A 22,492-nucleotide genomic window follows, 5' to 3' on the forward strand; every position below is an offset into this window, starting at 1 on the left:
TTATTCCTCAATTTTCAATTTTAATTTCTCAAATTCAATAAAGAACTTTTGTGGCCTTTATCCTTTTCGCTTTGCAGTATTCCGCCAATCCAATGTTACCTTATCTCCCTCTTCTTAGGTGAAATGTCTAATAATCAGGAAGGGTTGGATGATACTAATGTTGACGATGATAATATTAACAATTTGATGGTCATGGTATTAACGGTGATGGTGAATTGGTGATAATGTTGATGTCATTAACTTGATGATGTTAATGTTTATAATGATCCTAATCTTGATAATGTTGGTTATATACTTATGTTTTATGTTTGAATTATAATTTGACACTTAAAATATATTTAAGTACTGCAGCCAATACAAAAGGGCCCCAATTTTTCGATATCGCACAGGGCCCCCATTTACTATGCCACGCCCCTGTTCGTACGTTTCAACTTTTTATAAAACATACACCGATAAATGTTTTTTAACTCCCAAATCCAACTTCCAAAAGACAAGTAAAATACTGTTGATGATTTTCATTCTAATGTTGATGATTTATTTACTTCTACTCCGTTACACAAATTGATAAGTTTTGACCTAAATAATTTTTTTGTTTTTTGTATTTTTTTACATAGGATAAAGACACAAATAAAAGCAAAGAAGCGAAAATTATCCCCAATTGGTGACACAAACTGCACTCCATCCTTAGCAGCTCTCTTCGCCATATCATGTGCTGATTGTATCTGGTCTCGATGCACTAGCTTTGTTGATTATGCAATATTTGAAATCCTTACCTATTTCAAAAATCGCATCAACTATCCATGTAAGCTGAATATTTAGCGTGACCAGCCTCTGCAAGTAAGAGACCAAGGTAGCTGAATCAGTATACACAACTATGTAAATAGTTTTAAGTTTTAATCAATGTTCCCATCTATTAAGTGTAGTGATGTAGACAAGTTTCGACCGTGATTCTTGATATCACTTTTAACAAGGTACTAATATAGATTCAATGTGAATACATATCAAATTTAGAGATTCTTCAGTGGGTACTGTTAGTAAGCATGTTTTATGTTTAGCCTACTTATATTATGTTCACATTGTGTTTAATTATCATGCAACTTAAAATGAGTGGCCTATGCGAGAAAGCCCCCGACAAGGGAGCTTAAACAATTATAACACCTATACATATTTTCAATATTTCATGATCCAAATGTAATTTGATGAACCCTCAAAGTCCAATTTCTACAAAATCAACAATCATCTTCTTATGCAAAAAGACGATCTTTGAGGTTCTATATAGTAGTCGTCGATCTTGTTAAAATGATAGACTCATCGCTTCATCTTAGCTTTATTGTTTAAAATTCTCGATCTATTTTCAATTGATGATAAAATTATAGAATCAAACTTACTTGGGTCACAATTAAATTTGTAAATTGTATTACAATATTGTTTATGCCAAATTTCGTATGAACGACCTTTGGTTGGGACATAAACGACTAGATTAAATAAAGTAAATAAATGACAAGAAATAAAGGGCAGAAAATAAAGGGAGACGAGACAAGAGATGGTGACGCGGAAAACCCGAAAGGGATAAAAACCGCGGGTGGCCATGAGTCCACCAATCCACTATGTTGTTGGCATAAATAGCCCAGATAAGTACAAATACAATGTATATATGCGTATGTGTAAATGTAGCTGATGACGAATCATAAATGTGAGAAGGCATAGGCGATACGACGGATGAATGGGTAGGGGATCGTCGGGAAAGGCAGTCGTTGATAACAATCTATGAGTGATATATATGGCGTACGTAGCATTTGCAGTATTGGAAAGGTTAATTTGTGAGAATATATGGATCAAAGATAAGGCAGAGAGTAAATGACAATGATTAATGATTAGGCATGCTTAGTGGAATATCCATGTGGAACTAAGGAGAGGAAGGCTTGTTCTTCTTTATAATTACTAGGCTACGGGAAAGGTAGTAGTGTTAGGGAAACAATACCATTTGAAGGGAAGGTATCAAATGGAGGAAGATAGTTGGGCGTTGGGTTTACCATGGGTATTGGCCTCCTCTCATTATAGGATGACGGTGTTTATATAGCATTAGGTTTAGCGTAGAAGAGGGAGTAATGGTATTAACTGCTTCCTTGATTCTCTCCAACCGAATTGACCCTGCTCCCCAAGCATCCTTTGACTCAGCAATAACGGCTCCTTAAATATAGGAGTTAACCTTGGCATCTTCCATAGGATCCCAGCATGATCTGGTACCTTTGACTTGTTCCTGCGTCGACCTCCACGTCGTACAAAACGACCCATAACAATAGCCCCCATTTTCCAAATTGTAGTGAACCGGAAGTTAGGAAAATAATCTTCGACGTTTGTCATCACGTTCATTTTCTGTCGACGCCAATCTGTCATTGTCTTCGACCTGTCCGTCGTCTTCCGTATCTAGTCTTTGATCAATGACGTCGCCTTCTGGTGTCATTCATAATCTAAGACGTCACTTGATGCCTTCATGTCGACGTCGATGTTATAAATCTTTAATGTAAACCTGATATCTAGTGGAAGAATCGTTTTGCTTATAAAACAACAGAATGTAATTCTTAAGAAACCTGCGTAGAAACACGTTAAGACGTAACGTTAGTCAGGTATCTGGCGTCATGGCCAAATTCCGTATCTTTGTTTGTCGTCTGATGCTAACAGGCGTCATGGACAACTTTGGTATCTTAGTCTATCGTCTGATGTTTACAGGCGTCATGACCAACTATTGTATCTTAGTCTGTCGTCTGATGTTTACAGGCGACATGGCCAACTGTTATACCTTAGTCTTCCGTCTGATGTTTACAGGCGTCATGGCCAACTGTTGTACCTTAGTCTGTCGTCCGTTGTTTACAGGCGTCATGGCCAACTATTGTATCTTAGTCAGTCTTCTAATGTTTTTAGGCGTGCCTCTATTGTCGTTGTTGTGTGACATCTATCGTATGCAGGCGATATAAGCCTCTTCACTTGTTCGTAGTCATGCGAAGATTTTAGAAAAGGAAGTTGTGTCGAGTGGGCACAAGGTCAAATTATTTTAGTTGGATGTAATGTCGTGTGAGGGTAGGTAGCATGCGACTGACAAGAAGGTGGGTGAGGTGTCAGAAATGTTAAAGGTCAACGACGGGGAGAGATTTAGAGAAGACAATAATCGAAATTTGTGACGACTAAGTTGAAGTTATAGGTGAATGTAATGAATTGTTTGAAGCAACTATATGACGAATGTCAAGAAGAGTTGAAGGGTTGTGAGGTTTCCTATAACACGAGGACAAGGGATAAGCTGTTTTGATGGTGCAGTCTATGGAAGGAGATTTTAGCCGATGGGATTTTCATAACTGCAGTTTAAGTAGGTTTCAAGCATTCCGGGTTGGTTTCGTTTGTCGTCAGTGTTGAGGGGGAAATACGTGTGTTTTTGCTACACTAGTAGAAAAAACCCTTATTGCAGCGGGCTTTTAGACCCCTGTTGCAGCGTACATCGTATGCTGCAACTGGGGGGCCTGCAACAAGTCTGAACTTGTTGCAGCGTACATGTTCGCTGCAAAAAGTGATTTGTTGCAGCGGGCTTTTAGATGTACGCTGCAACAAGTGCCAAAAAATTGGCAAAATTTTGGACTTGTTGCAGCGTACATATAAAAGCCCGCTGCAACAGACCCAACTTTTTGCAGCGTACATTTATTTGTACGCTGCAACAAGTCTGAATTACTCAATTTTTTGCAGCGTACATTTATTTGTACGCTGCAACAAGTCTGAATTTTTGCGAAATTTTTTTCCCTTGTTGCAGCGTACAACATATATGTACGCTGCAAAAAAGCACTTTTGGCGGGAAAATTCTAATTTTGTTTAGGGATACCTAGAGTGCCTTGCACCAAATATAGAAACCTGTCAAAACAATAATAGAATAACGCAACCTGTATAACAAATATAAAAACAACAACTGGAGTTTTGTATATATCCCAAAACCAAAAGTGCACATACCGATACATTTAAATACATTTACGTTCCAATTTCAAAGTACGCATACATTTTAACATAAAAGATTGTTCTATAACATCTAAACCAACACGATCAAGCGCCATCAGGTCAATAATAAATACTTGGTGGTAAAAAACTTCGCCCATTGATCACGAACCACATCAATTTCCTCACTAGCATAAGGCGCAGTCCTCGGAGTATAGACCTTACAAAAACAAAAAATTGATGGAGCATATATTAGATCGATTAAATGCAAATGAAATGTCACATTTTAACATTCAAGCAACTAATGACAATGTATTAATAGTCTAGAATACGAATCAATTAGTTACTTAATTACCTCATCTAGCCGGCTTTCATAGTCATGTTGTAACGTGACTATCTCTAACATGAACTTCATAACGTAATAGCCACACTCAGTTCCGCCGATTTGTTGAGCACACTGATTAAGAAACATAATACTTTATCTTGCAAGGCCAATAATTAATAAAAACAAAGCAAAAAGCTAATTAAGAAACATGTTATACCTCTATATGAATGGGTTTACACGACTTAAAACTCGTTTTATTCGGACAATGCCCACCATTGCACTTGTACACTTGGTATGCCCTAGAAAATTAACGAAACATGGGTACTCATGAATATGATTTTGGCTTAGGTTTCTTAAAGACTAATGTAATTTGTAAGCAAAAGAACTTACAAACTCAAGATTCCCCATGCATAATCTGTTCGACGTGGATCTCTAGCAGAATCGAAAATATATACATAACCTCTACGTAGGTCCATCACGTATAAATTCCAATGATTTCTGTATAATTTATAAATGATATATTAAATATTTAATAACAATAATAATTAATATTTTATATGAAACTTATATAATATAACACACTTACTCTTGATTATATGGGATTAAAAACCAATTAGTTAGGTTAGGATTACCCATCTTCTCCTTTTCAATTTCAGCTTGGAAAATGTTTTTCAAATACATTGTTGGCGCTCCAGGGTCGGCCTTGATTCTAGTGCTTGACATAATCTCGGGACAAATGAACGAAATCCGAGACATTTCAAATGATTTGGCATGATCGTGCAATAAACACTTACAAAATAAACAAGATTACACTATTAAGATCGATAAAGAGAAAAAACTTCAAAGAAATAATAGTTTTATTAACAACAATAAAACATTTAATAACAATATGTAGACTTGGATCGCTGAAATGTTTAAGCACGCCCCGCGAAGGAACTCTCCTATATCAGACGCAGTTATGTATGTTTCTTGATCAAAATCCGAGTGCCAAACTGAGGCCGCCAATGGGATGGTAGTATTATCATATATATCATCAGGCGCCGAAGTCATGATAAACTGCAAGTATTTGCATGACGGGCCAAGACCTTGAATTGCATCGTGTACAAGTCCCGCTTTCTTGCTTTTGGTGGTTGATTCTTGTGTTTTACGATCACAACTACCCACGACCTCTAAGTTGGACTTAGGCTTAGAATTCGACTTCTTTGGATGCGAAAATTCCTATAACAATAGTCAATTAACATTAGTCATATAATAAGAATCAAATGAGTCATTAGGTTCTTTAGTTCAAATTTGGGAGCGAAAATGTCATTTTAGCTCAATATATGACCTATAACGACCCAACGAGCCATAAATGTGCATAAATAGGTTCGAATGAGTTTTAGAAACTTAAAACTATGCATATTAGTCGTGTAATAAGAATCAAATGAGTCCTTAGGTTCTTTAGTTCAAAGTTGGGAGCGAAAATGTCATTTTAGGTCTATATATGACCTATAACGACCCAACGAGCCATAAATGTGCATAATTAGGTTCGAATGAGTTTTAGAAACTTAAAACTATGCATATTAGTCATGTAATAGGATTAAAATGAGTGTTTAGGTTCTTTAGTTCAAAGTTGGGAGCGGAAATGTCATTTTAGCTCTATATATGACATATAACGACCCAACGAGCCATAAATGTGCATGAATAGGTTCGAATGAGTTTTAGAAACTTAAAACTATGCATATTAGTCATGTAATAAGAATAAAATGAGTCATTAGGTTCTTTAGTTCAAATTTGGGAGCGAAAATGTCATTTTAGCTCAATATATGACCTATAACGACCCAACGAGCCTTAAATGTGCATACATAGGTTCGAATGAGTTTTAGAAACTTAAAACTATGCATATTAGTCGTGTAATAAGAATCAAATGAGTCCTTAGGTTCTTTAGTTCAAAGTTGGGAGCGAAAATGTCATTTTAGGTTCGAATGAGTTTTAGAGGGTTTACCTTGGATGGTAAGTCTGTTGTCTTCTTTTGGGCCGCTAACACCGTTGTCTTTTTCTTGGAGCTACCATCCCTCTCTTTAGAAACATTAGACTTGGACTTCTTTTTAGGAGGTGAAATACAATCCTTTAAAATTCAACAAAAACAAGAGTAGGTAAGATGTCGAATGTGCTTGCGTGAACATATACATTCTAAACAATAAAACATATATACCTCGCCGTCTTCGAAAATCACTAAGTGTATGGGCCATTGCACAAAACTACCCAGAGCACCGCCTAAGTTAGTGAAACCATCTCCCGTAGGTACCGGAAGAATATCATCAACATGTCCGTCGTAAACAAAATCAACTTGGACTTTATAGTGACCAGGCTTCATCGATGTAAAATGTTGGGGCAATGCACCATCTGAGGGTTGTACCATACCATCCGCCACGACAATGTTGTTGCCTGAAACTTTCTCCTCAAGGGCAAGACAACATGGAGTCCTTTCCTTCATAAACAAAGGTTTCAATGCAACTTTGTAAGTGATACAGATTATTAAGTAAATGTCAACTAAAAACATAAAAGGATCAAGAAACTATGTTAAAAAAGAGTGACTACGTCGTACCTTTAGCTCGCGTGGTTGCGGCACTAAGATGTGACGAGTGGTTCTTGTAGCACTAACATCAAGGTCAACTCTGGCAGAATCATTTAAGTGGAGGTCATCAGGTATCGGGGTAGAAATGGAGTTTAGTTGTCCTGTTTTTAACAAGGTGCTTAGTTGCTTTTGGAGGGCCTCTGCCACCCTCTTCTCTACCCTTTTCTCTAATTCACCTTCAAACTCCTTTTTCACAGAAGCTCTGATTGATTCGTAATTTTCTGATGAAGCTTCACCATGGTCACTTCTACTATGTCGAATACACGGACCGAAAGCCTTTTTGATACCAACCATGCCACCTGTTCCCTTGACACGCCCACGATGATCTTTTTTCCCTATAGCTTTAGTGAGGGCATCCTCACCCTGTTCGAAAGAAAGATTTCCTTTTTCCTCTTCTGCGATGTACTCTAACTGCCAATTAGGAAAGTAAAATTACTTTATATTCTCTAATCAAAGCAAGTAAATATTAATTAATTATCGCTACTTACAGCTTTTGTTGCGATTTCAACAACTTCTGAATCGTTCGGGTCAATTTCCCACTTTCCCTCTTTATTTTGTACTTGATGGGCCAAAATCCACTCCTTTGATCTGTATTTTCTAACTCTATTAACATTTGAGGTCACTGATGAGTTCACCGAGGAGCTACTCGAGATAGGTAAAGCTGCATCTGGTGGAAGTCGTCCATCCTTTATCCAATCTAGTCGCTTTCTATTATAACCCTTTTGGCCGGTGCGATGTGGGTTCTTGTTGCATGATGCACTTTTCCTCGCCTTTTCACTACGAAGCTGTCAAAGACAACATAAAAAGATGGAAATAAATGTTTTTTCTGATAACTTTTTGTCCTAGAACCAATGTCAGTTTGCTACATGAAAAACTCTTTAAGGACAAGTTAAAGAAATATTATCATTACCAATGACTCTGGCAGGAAATAATGTTTAACAAAAGTCTTCCAATCATCCTCTGTGATATGGTTGTAGACATCCCAAGGCATCTTGTTTGTTTGATTTTTTGGCTTCTTTTCCTTCATAGTTATCCATCGGCGCACCAACTTGCTCTTGAAACAACTAAATCGTTTCGCCACACAAGAATGAAAATATTTCTCCCTCGAATGATTAGAATCATCAGTAATGTGGAACATAAGCTGTTAATAATTAAAAAAAGTTAAATTATAAAAATAGTATTTAAATCAAATTAAATAATCCCTAAAATATACAAATCAAGTTAATATCCAATGCTTACCTTAGTCTCCTCCCAAAACCCCTTCTTGATTTGCTCATCTACCTTTGGATATAATGGGACGTTAATATTAATTCTAGTAGCACAACTCCCAACTTGCTTCCCGTATTCATGAGACCATTGTCCATCGGGGACATTATATACATTATACTCAAGGAACATAGGCTTAGCGACTTTAACACCTTTTGACGGACCACGGCCTTTAATGGTCTTTGTAATCGTACTAACATCTTGTGATTCGTCACGCGTTGTGGGAGTCTTGCCACCTTCTGATTCATGCCTAACAACAATTTGGTTTTCATTCATCGTACCTATGTTGTTCCTGCATCAAGTAAAACATACAGAAGAGTGGTTACAAAATGTGCGCGCAGCAGCAAATCAGTGCTCTAGCATACAGAAGGATATCAGATCAGTGCAGATATCACAGATCAGATCAGCACTGATCAGTGCAGATCAGATCAGCACTGATCTGCACTGATCAGATCAGCACAGATCAGCACAGATCAGTGCTGATCAGATCTGCACTGATCAGTGCTGATCTGATCTGTGATATCTGCACTTCTCTGTTCTGCACTGATCTGATCAGCACTGATCTGTGCTGAACAGATCAGCACAGATCAGTGCAGAACAGATCAGCACAGATCAGTGCTGATCTGATCTGCACAGATCAGTGCAGAACAGATCAGCACAGATCAGTGCAGAACAGATCAGCACAGATCAGTGCAGAACAGATCAGCACAGATCAGTGCTGACCTGATCTGCAATGTTCCCCCCTTGTTGATTTTGTTCGAATTATAACAATATGACTGTTGCATCTGCAGCTTGAGACAGGTAGTCAGGTAAGTCCATTTTTTTAAAGTGAAACCATAGAGGAACAATTGACACTATTTTAACCAAATATTTGGTTAATAAAATTTCATCAAGGATTTGCAGATGCTAGTTTTATGGCAGTCAGAAGAGATAAATCAAGGTCAATTTTGAAACAACAGCAACTAACAGTACCACTCCCCACCAATTTTAAGTCTCTAGTTTGTGCAAAGGGGATCATGCAAAAGAGATGGCACTAATTGAAGAATGAACGAGAAATTTAAGTGTAAATATGTCAAAGCTCAACATAATGGAAAATCAATAAGAACAGCATAGAGAGAAAGAAATTTAGGGGCTGTTTGGTTCCCCAGACTTCCCCCTGGACTTGGATTCCCCCAAATTTCTATCAGTCTCTCATTGGTCAATGACTCAATGGTCACCACCATCATCCCAAATCAATCCACCCCACCCCACCATCACCTCACCACCACTATCACCGTCACCTCACTAGTCACCACTAAAGCAACTCTCACTTCCACCCACCATGGATACATCACCAGAAAAACCAACCTTCACATCCCATCCTTGATCCATTTCACCCCTTTTCCCTCTTTTTATTCCTCTCCGCTTTTTGTTAGGGACCAAAACATCGCTTTACAATGTAATTGAACAATTGATAGAATACTAAGTTGACACATGCTCCGGCCTTCAAAGAATCAAATCATATCAAAGAATTTGAACTCTATAGCAGCAACAAGCCAACAAGCATGAAAAATTATATATGTGGAATGCACTGATCTGTGCAGATCTGATCAGCATAGATCAGTGCTGATCAGATCAGCACTGATCTGTGCTGATCTGTTCTGCACTGATCAGATCTGCAGAACAGATCAGCACAGATCAGTGCTGATCTGATCTGCACTGATCTGTGCAGATCAGATCAGCACAGATCAGTGCAGAACAGATCAACACAGATCAGTGCTACCCTCATCTGATCTGCATTGATCTGTGCTGATCTGATCTGCAATGTTCTTTGTCATTCTTGGTGTGTTTGTTGAGGCAATATGAGAATGCAGGGCAGCTAACTCATTCTATAAACAAGTTCTATTAATCTAGTATAGTACGGAGTAGTATGTAAGTTAGATCGTAAAATGAAATTATGTAATTGAGTTTCACTTAAACTCAAGCAACAATGATTAAGAAACTTAATGAGGAAATCTGACAATCTCACTTCTCTTATATCATGAAATCATATACTCATATGAGATAAGTCTAGAAAACACCACTTATGCTAAAATGAGGCATTTTCGCTCCCAGCTATGAACTAACGAACATAAGGACTCATTTTAACCTTTTAAATGATTAATATGATTAATTTTAACTTTCCAAGACTCGATCCGATCTATTTATTCACATTAGAGACTTGTTTGGTCGTTGTGGTTCATATTTATGATAAAATGAGGCATTTTTGCTCCCAACTATGAACTAAAGAACCTAAGAACTCATTTTTAGGCTAATATGACACTTTCGCTCCCAACTTTGAACTAACAAACCTAAACACTCATTTTAATCCTTTTAAATGATTAACATGATTAGTTTTAACTTTCCTAGACTCAATCCAATCAATTTATGCCATTTGAGACTTGTTTGGTCGTTATGGTTCATATTTATGCTAATTTAGTCAACTAAGGTCAATTTAGGTCAATTTATTCAACTAAGGTCAATTTAAGCCCGCTCGTTTTGATTTAGGTCATTCTAGCTCAAGATTAGGAGACATGTTAATTAGCGCAACACTAGGAGAAAACGCACAACTCACCAAAAGTAAATACGTGCTTTATTTTCCGATTCTGAGAACTTCTGAAAAGACACAAATCACCGAAAGCTTCTGAAAATTTCTGACTCGGGGATCTCAAGTCATCTGCACAGAAAGTTAGAAAACTTTGGTCAGGAACAAAAGTAAGATGTGGAAGTACAGTAAGAATTAAAGAAAGCTAGAAAAGTATAATCATGAACACAATGGAAGTATAAAATAAGAATTAAAGATGTGGAAGTACAAACTACACCTTCCTAAATGCTAGAAAAGATACATTTAATCTGATATTCAGTTAGCTAGAATTACCTATTCCCAGAAGCCAACTCATCTTATTCATTTACGGTTTACAACCCAAATTCCTTCCCTATGATCTGTGCGCATATGATTAGTATTATTTGCATCTTCCTCCTCCGGTAACGGTTGAACAGCCGTTGGTAACAGGGGTGTTTCATCGTACTTGTCATACTCATCTTCATCCACAACATCATCAATACCCAGAATATTTCTCTTGCCTTGGGCAACTGCACGCCATATAGGATCAACATTGTCTACCACATAGAAAATTTGCTTAGCTTGTGATGCTAGAATGAATGGCTCGTCACTATCACTTAATCGATCAAAGTTAACCAATGTTAAACCAGGAAAAATTTCATCTTGTTTCACCCCATTATGGTTGTTGGCCCACTTGCACCGGAATACAGGGATCGTAAATTTGTTGTAATCAAGCTCCCATATTTCTTCGATAACACCATAATATGATTGTGTCGCATCAACCGGTCTTCTATCCTTGGCGCTTGCATAGACCCTAGATGCTGCAACATGCTTCACTCCACTATTCTGCACCACACTCTTTTCATCTTGTCTTCTAGTGTAGAATGTGAACCCATTGATATCATACCCTTCATAAGACAGAACACATAGTCGAGGACCTCGAGCTAACCACTGGACCATTTCAGAAACATCTAGATTTTTTTTCATTTCCTCGGCTACTTCCTTCTTAAACCAATCAACAAATGTGCGATTATGTTCTTGCATCAACGCTCTTTCCTTCAACTTAGGATTCTTTTGTTGCAATTCTAGCAAATGCTTATCTATGTAAGGATTGACCTCGGTAAGATGCTGCAACACACAAAGATGTGCCTTATTCTTCCTTTCAGATGGAGGCGAGATCACATTTTTACCAATTACCCCATGCCCTTCAAGCCTCCCTGCATGACGAGATTTTGGAAGACCTATTTGCTCAAGCCTTGTTAAGAATTCAGCTACATATTGAGATATCTCTTCCTCAAGGACTCCCCGAATGATACTACCCTCCGGCCTTGCCCGATTCTTTGTTTTGTCCTTTAAATGCCCAAAAAATCTCTCAAAAGGATACATCCATCTTAAGAACACCGGACCACATAACTTGATTTCTCGAACTAAATGGACAATTAAGTGCACCATAATATCAAAGAAAGATGGTGGAAAGTACATTTCAAATCGACACAAAGTTTCAACAATATCATTGTGCAAAGAATCTAATTTCTCCGGATCAATCACTTTAGCACATATAGAATTGAAAAACACACAAAGTTTTGTTATAACATGTCTCACGTGTTTCGGCAATATCCCACGAAGTGCAATTGGCAAAAACACATTAATCATTACATGGCAATCATGAGACTTCATACCAACCAACCTAAGGTCCGAGAGAGATACTAGGCGCTTTACATTCGACGAATATCCCGAGGGAACCTTAATTCCATGTAAGCACTCACAAAACTGCTTCTTCTCCTTTCTTGACATTGTGTAACACGCTGGAGGCAGATAAGTCTTAGTACCACCCGCACCAGATTTTTCAACAGGCCACAAATCTGGTCGAATATTCCTCTTTTTCATATCTTTCCGCACATTCTCATTGTCCTTAGTCTTTCCAGGCATGTTTAGCAAAGTCCCAATGATAGCATCGCACACATTTTTCTCAATGTGCATTACATCGAGACAATGCCTAACCGACAAATCTCTCCAGTAGGGAAGATCCCATAATGGAGATACTTTCTTCCACAAAACACCCTTTTTAGACTTGGACTTGTAGCACTTGCCGTATTTGGTTTCAACATTTTTTATTCGTTCATAAACCTGTGATCCTGTCAAAGGCGTACGAGCTACTCTTTCCTCGGTGAACCCATTGAATTCTTTCTTCTTCTTACGATAAGGGTGATATCGACTGAGGTGCTTCCTGAAATCTGGGTAAACATTTTTCTTGAAATTATGCAACCATGTGGGCTTCATGTCCTCTTCACATATAGGGCATGCTTGTTCTCCTTTGGTTTTGTATCCAGACAAGTTTCCATATGCCGGAAAATCATTTATGGTACAAAAAACCATAGCTCGCAATGTAAAGCTTGAATTGGTGTGTGCATCGAACATTGAAACACCTTCATTCCACAATAATTTCAAATCATCTATGAGTGGAGCCAGGTACACATCTATGTCATTTCCAGGTTGCTTAGGCCCCGAGATGAGGAGTGATAACATGATATGCTTCCGCTTCATACACAGCCATGGAGGAAGATTATAAATTGCTAGAAGAACCGGCCATGTGCTATGTTGACTGCTTAGAGTTCCATATGGATTCACACCATCTGCACATAAAGCAAGCCTTAGATTTCTAACCTCCTTACCAAATTCAGGATATTTCTTATCAATATTTCTCCATTGAACAGAATCTGCAGGATGTCGAAGGAGTCCATCTTTCTTCCTCACTTCCGCATGCCACCTTAAGTTTTTTGCTTGTTTCTTCAATGAAAACATACGCTCAAACCTAGGTATGATTGGAAGATACCACAAAGACTTAGCAGGCGGGCCCCTCTTAGCTGAATTTGCCCCTTTGCGTTTGTAACGAGATGCGCCGCATGTTGGACACTCATCCAAATGTTCATGCTCTTTTCTGTAAAGGATACAATCATTTGGGCAAGCATCTATCTTGTCGACCTCTAAGCCTAAGGGACACATCAATTTCCTGGCATAATAGGTAGAGGTGGGGATATCATTCCCTTCCGGCAAAAATTCACCTACCCACTCCAATAAGGTGTCAAAGTGTTCATCTCTCCAACCACCTTTACATTTGAGGTTGTAAAGTATTGACACACATTCCAACTTGCTGAATTTTGTACAACCGGGATACAATGGAGTTTCAGCAGCCTTTGATACTTGTTCGAACATCTGAGGTCGTTCGTCCAAGTGATCTTTCAGCCCATCCATCATCTCATTTATTTCATCATCTTCTTCCTCATCATCATCCGTCTCATTATTCTCATAAATATCATCATCACTCTCATTACTCTGAACATCAAATTCATGGACACTAGAACTTGGACGATCAGGTATTGTTTCACCATGCCAAAACCAAACATGGTAATCTTGCTTAAACCCACGGCGAAATAAATGATCCTCAATTTCATCAATGTCACCTAACCGCTTGATATTGTTACAATCACAGCAGGGACAATAGATTTTTTCGGCTTTTGTACTCCGTTGGTGTGCTAAAGCACATCTAATGAACTCTGCGACCCCACTCAAGTATTCTGCCGTAGTATGGTCACCATACATCCAACGACGACTCATTACTAATAACAACAACAAAAGGTTCCACACATAAACACATATATTAAGAAGTCACAAAATCATTAAGAAGTTCCGCAAATCTTTGGTTACATCATTTAAGTTTATCAATGCTTCACTGAAGTGATATCAGAAGTCCAAAAACAGTCCTAATAAGTAAAACGGAATGGATACTTAAGCATAGAATACTAATGTACACGTTTTATTATTACACTTACTATACTTATCCAAATTTTATTTATCGTAAAAATGATATGCACTTACTGTACTATTGATTTCAACTTTCAAAAGAGGAAAAGAGAAATTTTATGAAGATAATTAGATATATCAATACCTTATGCAATTGTTGAAATTCGAACAAGCACGATGATAGATTATGCTGGCAGTACGATCATCGCCCCTCTCTTCAACCATATGCGTATCTACCCATCTTCACAATTAACTGCAAATAAAAGAAATAATTGAAAAACAGCCAAAAAAATCAAAATAAAAACGAAAATCAAAACGAAAATCAAAACGAAAATCAAAACGAAAATCAAACGAAAATAGTTCGAGGGCCAAATTCAGATATTTCTCATAGAATGCATGTAACAGGAAATTAACTATCTACCACATCACCACGTAGCAATCACATTATTCAAGTTATTGGCATTAACGCAGCATTCAAGTGCGGAACTAAGTGCTTACGTAACCTTGGGGAAGGAAGAAGGGTAATGCCAGAATAAAATCCTGTAACCTCGGGGAAGGAAGAAGGGAACTAAGGGCCTGATACTACTGATCTAAGTGATGTATTCAACACTTTGAGCATACTTGGAAATTAAAAAAATTAAAAAAAAAAGGTAATCCAAAAGCCTCTTGGAAATCAGCAAAATAACATCCAAACAACAGTCTGAAGGGGTGAGTAGCAGTCAGCAACAGCCTTAGCCCATTCCCCATTACTTGGAAACATAGTGGCTATGTGCTTTTTAAAGAAATAGATCTATACTCGGAAACATAGCAATCCCCATTTACTTCGTTGGGTCGTTAAGTTTCAAAAACGAAAATCAAAACGAAAATCAAAACGAAAATCAAAAACGAAAATCAAAAACAATAATCAAAACGAAAATCAAAAAATAAAATTGAACCCTAATCTGAAAACGAAAATAAAAAACGAAAATAAAAATTGAACACACCATACCACCGGAACCACGACGCCGAGCAACCACCGGAACCACGACGCGACGGGGAGATGCTGAACCACGGAACCAAGACAGCGACGCAGGGCTGAACCACGGAACCACGGAACCAAGACAGCGACGCAGGGCTGAACCACGACGCGACGGGGAGATGAGCAACCAACGGAACCAAGACAGCGACGCAGGGCTGAGCAACTCTTGGGTTCGACGGCGACGCGAGCTGAGTTCGACGGCGACCTTGGATAAGCTTGGAGCTATAGCAGAGAAGGAACAGAGATATGATTGAGCGCGGTTTGTACGTTGCAACTAGGAAAGTAAAAATTTTAATTTGAAACGCGGACTTGTTGCAGCGGGCATTAACATGTACGCTGCAATAACTACGGTTTGTTGCTGCGGGCTTTTATTTTGTACGCTGCAACAAACGCATTTGTTGCGAACAACTAAAATGTACGCTGCGATAACCCTTTAAAGGGTTTGACCCGCATTGACCGACTGGTTGTTGAAGCGTATTTATACTTGTACGCTGCAACAAGGGGGCTGCAACAGGGGTTTTTTCTACTAGTGCTATTTCATATTTGGCGATTGGTTAGGCGTTTGGACAAGCTTCGAGGATGCATACACATCGTTAGCTTAAAATGTTGTTTACGCTGTCTCTGTTATTCGTTGTGGAATAGATGTAACCTATGAGGTACTCGAAGAACGAAGTTATGTGCACATAAATAGTACCTGCGTCGTCTGTAGTGGTCGCGCTTAGAAGCGACATGTCGTCGTTGGGATCCAATAAGTTTAAGGGTCATGACCATGGAGACGTTGTCGCTTGTAGTTGATAGCGTCGTTCGTTGTTGTTGTCGTTGGTGATATCGTCAACAAGTGATCTGCAGAGAATAGAAAAGCTAGAGGTGGACGTTCGCTTGATGCGATGTTAGCGTTGATTTTCAAATAAATAAGATGAAACATAAATATAATATAATTGCGTTTGGAAAGATATATTCAATGCGACAGATAACAAAAACTGAAATTGAACTTTAATCGCAGTGTAGTGAAAAATGTAATAAATTAATTAACGCACAAAGTAAGTGTTAGATATTACTTAATATGGGCTCATGTGACGAAATTACGTTGTTTCGCTGACTGTCCCTTGATGACGATTCTACTATCAACATCATTGTCCTGATGTCGTGACATCTTTCGTCGCCGATCTTGTTTTCGTTCCTGAGATCATTGTCATCCCTTGTACCACCGTCGTCACATCTGGCATCGTCTCGTCACGGTGAATGAGATTGACGCATCGCTGGTCTTGACACTGTCCATTCCAACGTTGGTCGACTTATTGGTTGATCCTTTCTTGTTAATCGGTTGTCGTCCTATCACTTGTCGTCTTTGGGAAAACCAATGACTTTTTCTTTATCCGCCTACTTCGACATGTGATAGTGGTTGAGCCCCCAACGTTTGTATATTTGTCTTAGTGTCATACCTGTTACCAAAATCTCACGACAAGATCACCATGAAAATAAATTGTATCACATCGTTAGTCAAATTTCAAAGTTGTAACAAGTATATTAAACTGAACGGGAGTATGTACTATCTTGCCCCCCCTGTGGCGGCTTTAGGAAGATATCATGACTGAAGTCGGCCACAGATATGATGACGTTCGTTTATATTTGACGTCGTAAATGCGTGCCAGCATGATGCAACCTCTAAACGTCCTGTCAAGTCAAATTACCTCAAAACGATTTGATAAAATGGTTTAGTCATTAGAGAAATTGAGATATTCATGGTGCGATGCCAAAATTTATTAGTTAACTTGATGAACGTTGAATACGGGACATATTAATACAAGAGAACAACAATGAATGAATTGAAATGAGAAAGTGTGTGAAAAATAGTTTAGAAGTTACTCGTGTGTCATCATGGTCATTGATGATGATTATTCGACATTCCGATTTCCTTAGCTTTCTCGGTAGTCTAGTGGCGTCGTGTCATCGATCATTGCCATCTCATGGCTTCGGGGCATACCGTCATGATCAAGGTAATCTGTTGTCATTAATATACATACTAACGCGTATAGTCGCGGCATGTCGTTAGTAAATAAAAAATAGTTATCACGGATGATATATGAGAAAATTTCAATAGGGTATGAGATGTTAGTTTATAAAATTTTGACGTCACTAATTAACATAAATGAATTGCGTCACTCATACCATTCGATTGTGTTGATGACTCTCACGATCTGCGATGTACATGGCAGCGACAATACGTATATATTATAAATAAAAGATAACTTATTTCGAAAGTATGTTCGTACCTTTAGCCCCCTTTGATATTCATGTATCAACGATCTGTTGGCGAACTTACGAGGAAATATATTGTTAAAATAAAGATGTTAGATAATTACTTCTACGTACCATGTTTAACGCCAAGAAACTTCTTGTCGTCATGGGGGTAACCGGAATGGTCGTGTCCTGCTGTCGTGACTTGCTGTTGTGGCGTCATGTTGTGCCGTCGTGACCTCATGTCGTGTCGTGACCTCGTGTAACACTATCACCAAAGAAATTAAAAAATGTTACATATTTATTTCTATGTGTCATACTTGACGCCAAATGATTTCTTATCTTCTTGTGTGGCTGATCGCGTCCTGCTGTCGTGACATGTTGTCGTAACAACGCGTTATGATGTGCTGATGAAGAATTTGGTGATGAGGACATGGGAAAAGGACACGACGTTGCGTTTATGATGTCAAGTGGTTTGATGTTGGTGTGGGGTGAAAATATGATGACATGGAAAGTGTGATGGCGAAAGGTTAATTGTTCGAGAGGTGATTGTGTTGTAGGCTTGGCAATGTTGATGTGGGAAGCCACTTTGAGGTGTTAAGTTTTTTGGGTCCGGTTGTGCAAATAGTCATTTGATGTCGAGCCCCCGATGTCACGTACCTGGCTAACATCTTGTCTACAACCACATTCTCATATGAAAAGTTTATTTTTAACTAAACTTGAAATCATAACAAGCGACATGCATCAACATGGCAATAATAATTCAGATACTTTCGAAAATTAAATCGCATCAAAAATATCGTATGAAATTTAAATCAAATAAAGTATAGTATATTCTCGCGGCCTTCTAACGTTGATCGCCTGCTTTACTCACGACCTTGCCAAGTGACACGTCAGTACCTGTAGACAAGACAATACCTTGTCACCTGCATTCTAACGTCGGTCACCTGATGTACTCATGACCTAGCCAAGCGACACGTTAATACCTGTAGACAAGACAATACTTGGCGACAAAATGACAAGTGGTGACGAAAAAAGTAGGATAACAACGTATAGCATATATTTCAAAGTGCTTTTGGAAATTAAAACAAGCAAAGTATACTATATAAAAAGCAAATCAAGTATACTATATGAGTATACTATATGCTCCCCTGTGGCGACTTCAGGACAACTACAAATTCTCCTATTTGATACTTGGACTGAAGTTAGCCACAAAATCTAGTATTGCCGACAATTTGTTGTTGAATCTCGATTTGTCGCCTTCGTTTTTGGAGACGTCGTCGACTGATGTGGAGGTGACGTCGGACGAAACTATGTTGACGTCATGTCATTGGTGGATGACGTCACGTGTTCGCATCTGTTTTAGTGACAACAAGGACTAGAAACAATATTAGTTTAAATTAAAATCACTGGGGTTGAGTTTTATACCATACTTCTCGCGACGTCAAGTGATCAAATCGTCTCGAGATCTTGTCAAGGTACGAGACAACTCATATTATATCTTGTTTGTGGTGACATCTGCATGATGGTCCGTGACGTCTAGACCGAAACCTGTCACGTGTTCGAAAACGAGGCCAAACGATTAGAGTTGAATATTATAAATATTAGTACCTATTTTCGATGTCATCAAGCGTTGGTGTCGTTGTTGTCACGATATGCATCATCTAGGTTGAATTCGACCACTCAGACGCGTCACTTCTAGCGATGACACCTGCTGATGTCGACACCTGATCTGGCGACGACATGTACCCTGACGTCATTCCATATTCCATCGACCAACGATCCTAGCGACGACACCTGACCCGTCGACGACACCTGACCCGTCGACGACACCTGACCCGTCGACGACACCTGACTGTCGACGACACCTGACCCGTCGACGACACCTGACCCGTAGATGACACCTGACCGGTCGACGACACTTGACCCGTCGACGACACCTGACCGTCGACGACACTTGACCCGTCGACGACACCTGACCGTCGACGACGCCTGACCCGTCGACGACACCTGACCCGTCGACGACACCTGTCATGTTGACGACATGTGCCCTGACGTAGCTCCATCTCATGGTGGCGACAAAGTATGACAACAATCCATAGCATGGCGACAACTTTATCGGTGAACCCAAGTAGGTCGGATATTGTGTTTGAGAGGATATTTGTGGATATGCGTTTGAAGATAAATCTAGCCATCTCCCCACAGACGGCGCCAAACTGTTTATGCCAAATTTCGTATGGACGACCTTTGGTTGGGACATAAACGACTAGATTAAATAAAGTAAATAAATGACAAGAAATAAAGGGCAGAAAATAAAGGGAGACGAGACAAGAGATGGTGACGCGGAAAACCCGAAAGGGATAAAAACCGCGGGTGGCCATGAGTCCACCAATCCACTATGTTGTTGGCATAAATAGCCCAGATAAGTACAAATACAATGTATATATGCGTATGTGTAAATGTAGCTGATGACGAAGCATAAATGTGAGAAGGCATAGGCGATACGACGGATGAATGGGTAGGGGATCGTCGGGAAAGGCAGTCGTTGATAACAATCTATGAGTGATATATATGGAGTACGTAGCATTTGCAGTATTGGAAAGGTTAATTTGTGAGAATATATGGATCAAAGATAAGGCAGAGAGTAAATGACAATGATTAATGATTAGGCATGCTTAGTGGAATATCCATGTGGAACTAAGGAGAGGAAGGCTTGTTCTTCTTTATAATTACTAGGCTACGGGAAAGGTAGTAGTGTTAGGGAAACAATACCATTTGAAGGGAAGGTATCAAATGGAGGAAGATAGTTGGGCGTTGGGTTTACCATGGGTATTGGCCTCCTCTCATTATAGGATGACGGTGTTTATATAGCATTAGGTTTAGCGTAGAAGAGGGAGTAATGGTATTAACTGCTTCCTTGATCCTCTCCAACCGAATTGACCCTGCTCCCCAAGCATCCTTTGACTCAGCAATAACGGCTCCTTAAATATAGGAGTTAACCTTGGCATCTTCCATAGGATCCCAGCATGATCTGGTACCTTTGACTTGTTCCTGCGTCGACCTCCACGTCGTACAAAACGACCCATAACAAATATGTTACAAGGATTTGAGAAATCAAAGGAACGATAAATCAAAACAGCGTTTTGCAACAGAAATATCAGATCCTATAAAATTCTTCAAAAACAAGAGTGTATTACTTACCCGAAATTGATTTATAATTTCCCACTTTAGTTGGGAAAATATGCACATTTTCTATCTGACGATCAAGTTTAGCTTTGAAATTTAACTGGATTTTCTGATAACGGGGTGGCTCAACAACGGAGAGAAGGAAATTAGGAAAACAAAATGAATGAGAAAAACGAAATGAATTAAAGCGTAAGATAATGCGCATTCAAATGAAGTAAATAAGTAGACAAGTAAAATGGGAGGTTTCTTTTATAGCAATTAAAATGAGAGTTAACCTCTTAAAAAAAAAAAGTAAAATGGTGTTGACAAAATTAAAAACAAAAATGATGGGCTACGCAAGCACAATACAAATAAACAAATGCCATCTAAGAAACCGTACATTCCAACTGTGTGGTTCCTATACTTTTTTTTTTAAGAAACCAGAGTTCTTATATATGGAGTAATTGGTTTCTTTATCTTAGAAACCTAATAAGTGACTTATATGGTGCTTTATGAATGGTTCGTTAGCCTATTTTTGTAGTAGTGTTCAGTCGTTTGAACAATTTTTTTTAACTCCCTCCGTTTCATAATGATGCTCAAATTTGGGTTTTTGACACTATTCACAGTGGAAGACAATCTTATTAATTATTTCTAATATATAAAAAAAATTATATTAATGTGAGATCTTGTTTTATTCTTCTCAATGAACATTTTAAGAATATCAAAAAGTTATAATTTTAAATATTCTATAATTATAGATAAAAACGATACAAAATGTGAAAAAAGAAATTAGAACATCGTTATAGAACAAATGCCGGTAATATGAAATAGTTGACAATTTCAACATTTTGCAAGTTAAATGGAGTTGAGAGCCGCATGAAAGAGAGATATTGCGTGTAAGTTTTTGATTCAAAAAATATTCAGTCAGCTAAATCCAAATATTTAGTAACTAGATTTTAGCCCGTGCGATACACGGATTCTATTAAATTGTTATATTTAAATAAAACTTTTATGTATATACCAATTTTATATATTAGATTAGATTAGTTTTTGGTTTTGCATTGAACTTCATTTTAGATTATTTTTTAAATAAAATTATGAGAGTGTCTGTTTTTCGATGAAATTATATATACGTAATATTAATAACTAATTGATAAAAATATTTACATGGTGCTTAATTATTTATTTACGCGGCATTCGATTTTTATAATTCAAAATTAATTTTAACAATTAATCAATGGAAACGCTATATCTAGCTACGGAGTAGATGGGATAATTCTTAGAGAAGAGTATTACTATTGGATGTGGAATGAATTACAATGGAAAAGGGGAATTGTACGTTAATAGGTAATAGTTGAATAATTTTCATTGATTTCATAAGTGGATGGCATATATTCACTGTACCGTTAATTATTATTCTCCTTAATTATTATCTCCTACTCGGTAAGATCAAAGTGTGGCTTTTCTGTAGTAGAGAGAGTCACTAAAGGCAAGCTGAAATATGATTTT

At 38.2% G+C, this 22,492-nt stretch overlaps 1 protein-coding gene across 1 annotated transcript; it reads right to left on the reverse strand.

Annotated features, from left to right (window-relative positions):
• Positions 1-5,137: 5,137 nt before the first annotated feature.
• LOC110797085 (uncharacterized) lies at positions 5,138-15,816 on the reverse strand. Its single transcript, XM_056834462.1, has 10 exons — positions 15,546-15,816; positions 14,708-14,815; positions 10,774-10,875; positions 8,154-8,472; positions 7,825-8,055; positions 7,403-7,699; positions 6,885-7,325; positions 6,492-6,767; positions 6,282-6,404; positions 5,138-5,515 (listed from the first exon to the last, which is right to left on the reverse strand). The coding sequence occupies exons 4-10, from the start codon at positions 8,454-8,456 to the stop codon at positions 5,138-5,140; spliced, it is 2,049 nt and encodes a 682-aa protein (XP_056690440.1). The 5' UTR covers positions 8,457-8,472; positions 10,774-10,875; positions 14,708-14,815; positions 15,546-15,816.
• Positions 15,817-22,492: the final 6,676 nt, after the last annotated feature.

Source organism: Spinacia oleracea, chromosome 1 (assembly GCF_020520425.1).
Source record: "Spinacia oleracea cultivar Varoflay chromosome 1, BTI_SOV_V1, whole genome shotgun sequence".
Classification (NCBI taxonomy): Eukaryota; Viridiplantae; Streptophyta; class Magnoliopsida; order Caryophyllales; family Amaranthaceae; genus Spinacia; species Spinacia oleracea.